The 7,608-nt window shown below is 51.3% G+C and overlaps 1 protein-coding gene across 1 annotated transcript; it reads right to left on the bottom strand.

Annotated features, from left to right (window-relative positions):
* Window positions 1-3,182: 3,182 nt before the first annotated feature.
* FOXI1 (forkhead box I1) lies at window positions 3,183-6,585 on the bottom strand. Its single transcript, XM_049858859.1, has 2 exons — window positions 6,009-6,585; window positions 3,183-4,301 (listed from the first exon to the last, which is right to left on the bottom strand). The coding sequence occupies exons 1-2, from the start codon at window positions 6,583-6,585 to the stop codon at window positions 3,742-3,744; spliced, it is 1,137 nt and encodes a 378-aa protein (XP_049714816.1). The 3' UTR covers window positions 3,183-3,741.
* Between the last annotated feature and the right edge of the window lie 1,023 nt (window positions 6,586-7,608).

Genomic DNA, 7,608 nt, shown 5'->3' with positions numbered 1-7,608 from the left:
CCTGTGCAGATAAACAGAATTTTGATATATATAGCCTGCTTTGAGACATGCTTTTTCCCATGCACACAAAACTTGAAAATTCAGACACTTATTCAAGGTTCATGGCAGGATTGAAGTTCGGTTTGAGGGTGAGTTTGTAAACAGTGGTTTGAACCTCTTCTCATTAGTTCACTTCTACCAGTCTCAGCTCCAGCCTCACCTTTCTGTTTTCTTCCAGCACACAGGAATCCCTCTTCTCAGACCCTCTACTGATCTTGGGTGCCACGTCTTCAACATAGAGCCAAACAAAAGGCTGTTAATAAATGCAAATATTCATCCATAGCACTCGCACAGGATTGAACACTCGGTAGATAACCAGCTCTTCTCTCCTACTTCCTTTCCTCTCTACCTCTCTTTCTTCCTTCCCTCCTTCTCTACGGCTCATGTTTCTTCTTAGAGAAGGAGAACCAGGAGCAAAAAGCAGCCAGTGGAACCTGGGCTGGGCAGACCCCTTCTCACTCGGGGCCCCATGCTCCCCCAGTGCACGCTGGTACTCTCGTACTGCCCTTCCTGCAACCTCCTGGCACTGCGACCAGGAACTCCTGCACAGCCACAGACGAGATTTGGCAAGGTGTTCATACCGCCAGAGCCCTGGAGACATTCCCTTGACTGCTTGTGCTCATTAGAGTCTGGACTGAAGAAGAATGGAGACTTGAATGCTGTGGACCTTGGTTCTAAATCACCCTGTCTCCCTCCGGGCTTGTCTGTTCTCTCTTTGGGCCCTTCACATGTTTCCTTGCCCAGCCTCCTGCCCAGCCTTTGCAAACCTGCCTTGGAAAGGAGTGAGGGTTGAAGAGCAGAGTTTTTCAATGGAGAGGGTAGAGTTTCAGGGGCTATTTTGGCAAATTTGGTGGCACTGGGATCTAAAATTCTAGGTAGTGTGTTAAAAAAATTTTGGTCCTGGCTTCAGGGACCTGCTCTATAACTCTGCCTCTGACCCCTATCTCCCAGGTGACAGGAGCTGAGTTTCTTGCCCTCCTGGCCTCAGGTTTCCTGTCTGAGTAGAAGGGGCCAGCCCCTTTGAGGCTCCATGGCCCTGAGACTGTGGCCTTTCCCCCTACTTCTCTCAGCCACTGCCACCTCAGCCTGGATTGCCAGGAGAAGGCTGGTCTCCGAAGAAAAGGATGCCCCACGGAAGAATCTGAGGGGTTTATGAGGAAACTCCACTTTTTCTCTTCTCCGTTTTTGTGTTGTTTTTGCTTCCCCTGTGCTAAGTCCTGGGCACTCCAGGGCTAGGTGCAATAGGTAAGAGTTTCATTTCAGCCATGAAGTCAATAGACCTGGGTTTGAACCCTGGTTAAGTGTCCTTGATCAAGTTACAGAATCTCTCTAGCCCTCAGTATTCTCCCTGAAACATGGAGATAATAGTATTGATCACATTGGATTATTTTGAGAATTAAGTGCAATAAAGCAAATCTACCAGGTGCTACTTGGAAACTCTATGGGGCAGTTCTACTCTGTCCTATAGGGTTGCTATGAGTAGGAATCGACTCAACAGCAGTGGGTGGGTTTAAAGCAAATCAAGTCATAACACAATGCCTGGCATGTAGTAAACTGACAAAGAATGCTAATTATTATCATTGTTGTTGTGATTTGTCAACTCCTTCTGTCACTCCAGGGAGAGAGAGCTCCCCAGATTTTGAGCGGGCAGCTTGTCTGAATGCACAGCCAGGGAGGGGGTGCCCGGCCCAGAAACCTCCACCCAGGCATGCACTCCAGCACACATCGTGCCAGGGGCCTTAGAGATCACCTGTGTACCCACTCGTGGATTGTTGAGAGCATTATAAAGGAGGTCCCGCCTGCAGAGTTCTTGGCCTGCCCACAGCGCTCAGTGTGACTCGTGGCTGACAGTACTCTTGATAGTGCTATTAGTGTTAGCCATGTCTGGGGTGGTACGACAGCCTGATGAAGGGCAGAAATCAGACAGACCTGGGTAATGATCATCTGTGGCCTTCAGGCAAGTCGCTCAATCTTTCTGACCCTCAGTTTCCTCATCTAGTACCTAATGGCACTGCTACCACCTCCTTCACTGAGTTGTCAGGAGGACTATGCTCATAGCGCAGGTATGAGGATTGCATGAGCCCTAAAGACTGGATTATGCCTGGTGCACATTCTGTGCTCAGTATTGGAGAGTTCCTTCCACAAACCCAGCCCATCCTCACAGACTCCCCTTGTTGGGTCGGGTACCTTTGTCCTGCCTCTACTCCCGCATGGAGGAAGGAAAGGGCCTTGATGCTGGCTCCCTCTCTGCCTCTGTCCCAAAGGCCTTCAGCTCCAGTCTGCCTTTGGCCGTCAGTCAACCAGGCAGCCAAAAGACAGGAAAATCACAAGGCAGGGCCACACACTTCTGCATAAAAGTGTTTTAATTAAAAAGAAAATAAGCAAACAAAAACCACGTCCCGGGGTGCGCTGTGATGAAACATCCCAGGCATACAAAGAACGTACAAAAAACGAGAAAAAGGGCTCTCAGGGTCTATGCTTCTGCCTCCCAGCACTGACCCCTCCCTCGAGGCCATTGTTTTCTCAGACAAACATGCACCTCTCCTGGACATAAAAAAGGAAGTGCTTATTCAGCCTTGTTTCTCTTGGAAGACTCAATCAGCTCATGCTTACTGGTCCATGACACACACACAGGAAGCTGGGCATTATAAGATTTTACAAGTGGGCAGGGCTGGGGTGGGTGGGGGTCTAGGGTGCACACCACTCCTCTCACTGACCCCTGCCTCCATCCAAGGTCTCTGGGGGGCTGGGGCCTGAGAGGCTGGGGAAGTGATGGCCCTCCATGGGGAGAGGCTGGACGCGTTGTCTTATAGTGACCCTGGGGTTGGGCTTCCTGATTTAGTCCCTGGGTGCTGCAAAATGTTAACACGATGACCTGCTAACTGAAAGGTTGGAGGTTTGAGTCTACCCAGAGGTGCCTCAGAAGAAAGGCCTGGAAACCTATTTCCAAAAATTCAGCCATTGAAAACTCTATGGAGCACAGTTTTGCTCTGACGAACATAGGGTTGCCATGAATTGGAATCAACTCCATGGTAACTGGAGGGGAGCTTCCCTCCTTGAGTAGTATCAAAAGGAGTATCTTCAGGTTAGTTGCAGGCAACAGAACAAGGACTTGGTCCAGGACAGGACACACCCAGGCTAGTACTAAGTTTCGATGGACAGCCAGAAGGCAGTGGTGAGACTATTTCACTTGCCATTACCAGCTTCTCACCCTGACCATCTTTAGCTGTGAAACCAACTCCTCCATCCCTGCTCTTTTGGCCCAAACTACGGGGATCACATAGACTTGGATTTGACTCCTGACTTTGCCATTTACTAGTTTGTATGACCCTGGGAAAGTTCCTTAATTTTCTCGAACCTTCGTTTCCTCATCTCTTAAATGGGAAGTTCATATTAACTCACAGGGTGACTTTAAATAGTAAATGTGATCATGTCTTTGAAGAACCTAGCACAGCACCCAGCACACAGTAAGTGCTCAGCAAACAGCTGCCATTATCCCTATCGTCCAGGCTCCAGTGTTTCCATTGCAAGTTTGGTACGCCCGTGTATGATAAACAAAAGGCTTAAACAATGTTCTAGAAAAAGTGTGAGCTCCTTCGAGCCTCTCATGTTAAGTCCAAGCAGTCAGAAATCTTAGTCCATGGGGCGGCTGGCATGGAGGACCTCAACTCAACTCCATCTGCCTCAGGAGCTGCTCTGTATCTAGACCTCGGTGCCCTCTCTGGGGTAGAGCACGCTGTTGGTGTTGAGGCTGTTGTAGAAGTGAGGGCTGAACTGGTTGAGGACAGAGCCTCCATAACTAAGAGCATTGGTGGGCACGGGATTGGCCCATTCACCCCCACCTCCATGGCTGTTGAGGTTGGTGAGTGGGGTGTAGGAGTTGAAGCTCAGCAAGTTCTGCCCTATCTTGTCAGTGGGCTCAGGGCTCAGTCCTGGTGACGCCACAGAGCGGCTCACGGGGCTTGACCCATTCACGTAGGCTGTCATGGTGGAGAGGAAGTTGTTGAGGCATGGGGTGCCCGAGGGTGGAGGTGGGGACTGCTTCTCCGGGGAGCTGGCAGTGCCTGGCGAGGCACTGTCCAAGACTTCCTGGGGCTCCATGGTCTTGGGGCTGCCCGCCAGCAGACTGTTCTCGGTTTTTTCTGAGGCCAAGGAGCCCGTGTTGGAGGAAACATCCGATTTTCTCTTCCTCTTCCTGCGGAAATTTCCATTGTCAAACATCTTCTCACAGTTAGGGTCCAGTGTCCAGTAATTCCCTTTGCCTGATACAAAAGTGGGAAAAGGTTAAGTAGAGAGACAGAGAAAGTGCTTTGCTTCTGTTTTTTCTTATTGTCATAAACTAAAAGCAAAGGTAGTAAATACAGAAAGAAAGAGAGAGAAAAAAAAAGTTAGGAACTAAAAAATTGAAGAATTCCACAAACCAGCCAGCCAGCCACTTTGATCTTTATTTAACCACCCACCTTGTAAAAAGGCATTTTGGAACCACAAAGAAAGAAAGGCACAGTCCCTGCTATCAAGGAGTTTATAATGTAGGATTCTTTAAGAAGGTCAAACTACTTGGGGGGGGGGGGTGGGCTTTCTTTGCTAAAGTTAATGAAACCTCTGGAGAAATATTCAGGACTCCCTGAAAGTCCTGGAGATAGAATTGGAAGATGAACTTCAGTCCCAGTTTTGCACCTGACTGAGGGAGATGGGGTAAGCCTTAGCTTTCTAGTCTGAAAAATGGGCACAATACTCCTGTCTCTCCATTCTCTGACTGACTATGAGAAACAGCAGAGGCTAAGAGCGTGTAGGGGCTTTGTAACTGTGAGGCACCATCCCACAGTAAGTGCTGAACTCGGCTGCTCCTGTCTCAGCCTGAGGGTGAGGGCAGACATTGCATGGGACACTTGCTGTCTTCTGTGGGACAAATACTTCTTCCCTTGCTGACCTCGACGGGGGGGGCAGAGGTGAGGCTCCTCTGAGCCATACCCTGACCTCCCTTGGTGGAACAAGAATGGGCTTTAATTCTGGGAAATGAATGTATAAGTATTGAACATATCATTCTCTGTGTATTTCTGTAGTTTGGAAATTCATCATTTTTTTAAAAAAAGGTCACCATCTTTGGTGTTAGAGAACTCTGTTCAAACTCAAGTTCCATCATTTCATTCTATGTCACCTCAGGCAGGCTGTTTCACCTCTGAGTGTCATTTTCCTTCTCTCTAAAATGGGTCTATTAAGAGCTCCCCGGCAGGGGCGTTGTGGGGATGAAAGGAGATGATATAATAGGCAGGGAGCAGCGTGCAGGCCCTCGGTGGTGGCTCAAGAAGAGCCAGCTACTGTGCCTGGCAGGCCTGGGGCACACAGGGCTTTTTTTTAGCTCCTCACTCATTCACCAAGGGAAACCCTGGTTGCCTAGTGGTTAAGTGCTATGGCTGCTAACCAAAGAGTCAGCAGTTCAAATCTGCCGGGCGCTCCTGAGAAACTCTATGGGGCAGCTCTCCTCTGTCCTATAGGGTCACTATGAGTCGGAATCCACTTGAGGGCACTGGCTTTGGTTTTGGTTTCATTCCCCAAGACCAAGGGCTGTCTCTGTAATATTAGCTCATTGGATTGAGCTCTTGTTAGCACAGACCCCTTATATACATTACGCCATCACCCCCTACAAGCTGCAAAGTGGGTACGCTACCATCCCTATTTTTCAGGTGAGGAAACTAAGGCTGAGAGATACTAGCAGCCCGAGGTCACTAGCCGGTCAGCAGCATGCCAGGATTGAAACCCGAGTCTGCCTCTTCCTCCAGCCCAAGGTCTCCTTCCCTGCAGAGCTCCTCCCCGCTCTGTCTCCCAGCAGCCCCCAGTCCTGGAGTGGGGGGCACAGCCACATCCAGAACCTCCTACCGTGGGGTGCTGGGGAGGAAGGAAGTGAGCCTTCCTTGGGGGGACAGGCGGCTTGCTGAAGCAGGGGCCGCTCTGTGGGGTGGGCCCCTTACCCGGGTCGTCCTCGTCGCGAGGCACTTTCTTGAAGCAGTCGTTGAGCGACAGATTGTGGCGGATGGAGTTCTGCCAGCCGGCCTTGCTCTTGTTGTAGAAGGGGAAGTTGTCCGCCACATACTGGTAGATCTGGCTGAGGGTGAGGCGTTTGTCGGGCGCCCCGTGGATGGCCATGGCAATGAGAGCCGAGTAGGAGTAGGGGGGCCGCACCAGCTTCATCAGCTCCTCCTGTGAGGGGAGGGGCAGCCAGCCCAGGTCGCTGCCCCCTAGGCCGGCCATGCTGGGCAGCAGCGGCCTCTGCATGCCGTAGGCCTGGGGCAGGAAGGGGCTGCCGTTGGTGCCAGGCAGGTAGGGCGGCGGCGTCATTGCAGGTCCGTTAAGCCAGAGGTAGGGGTTGGGGGTGGCCCCGTACTCGCCACCCCCCTCGAAGGACGGGGGCCGCTGAGGGCTGGGTACGCTCTGAGGGTGGAAGAAGTTTTCATAGTAAAGGTTCATCTCAGGGGGCTCCTGGCCGATACTGGGGAACTGGGGGCTGCAGCGTGGGGAGGAAGGCGCAGGGAGGTCGAAGGAGCTCATGCTGGGGCTGGAGCAGCTGGAGCCACCTGCCTGGCACCTGCACATCCACGGGAGCTGTCCCTGACAGGTGCTCCTGGCCCGGCCTCCCTACTTATACCCCTGCAGGCTCAGCCTGGGCGGCCCCACCCAGGGGCGGGAAGCCACCTGCTTGCAGTCCGCCAGGGGCCAGCCCCTCCTTCCTCCAGCCTGGCCTGGGCTGACCGGGAGAGGACATTCCCGCCAGCACTGGACCCCTACTAATGACTTGCCAAGACTGGCTATTACAGCTGATATTAAAAATGACAAGGGCACCCTCCTTCCTTTGCTCTCCTCAGTCCTCTTCTCATTTTCTTTCCTTTTCTCTTTCATTACCTTCACATTCACCCCTTTTTCCTCCTTCATTCAGCTCTTCCCCACACTCCCTGTGTCTCTCTCTCAAAACGGTTCTCTGCTCACATTTTTTTCTAAACTTTTTCATGGAATCTCTCTAACACTTTCATCTTTACATTTTTCTCTCCTTCCTTCCTCCCTCCCTCCCTCCCTGAGTCTCTTGGCTGTGTTTCTGTTTCTGTGCATTGCTCTGGCCACATCTTATGCCTTCTTTTGCTCCCTCTCTGTGCATCTTTTCTAGCCCTTTCTACTTCTCCTCCTGCCTCTCACTCACTTTCTCACTGGCTCTATGTCTTTCTCTGTTTCTCATTCACTGTCTCTCTCTGCCTCTACCGCCTTCTCTCATTGTCTCTGAGTCTCTCTCCCCACCCCCTCTGCTTCCTTCTGTCCCACCCCACCCACCATTCTCTCATCAACTCCTGCTACCCAGACTCGGGAGATACAGTGTCAGAAGCCCTCTTTTTAGTCTTTTAAGTGAAGGCTCGTCCTCTGGGCACTAAAAGGCTGAAAATAAGATCCATTCAGCAGCCTTCATGTTCTCCACATCTAGTCCCAAAACAGCTGGAGAGGAGAACAGAGAGACAGGCAAGGGAAATGCTATGACGGGCGCCCCCTCCAGCTGGAGCAGTAAGAGTGGAGTTTTCAGGAGAGAAC

The sequence above is a fragment of the Elephas maximus genome, chromosome 2 (assembly GCF_024166365.1).
Source record: "Elephas maximus indicus isolate mEleMax1 chromosome 2, mEleMax1 primary haplotype, whole genome shotgun sequence".
NCBI classification, from domain to species: Eukaryota; Metazoa; Chordata; class Mammalia; order Proboscidea; family Elephantidae; genus Elephas; species Elephas maximus.
Note: the sequence above shows the minus strand (reverse complement) of the source record. Positions and strands in the feature narration are given on the sequence as shown.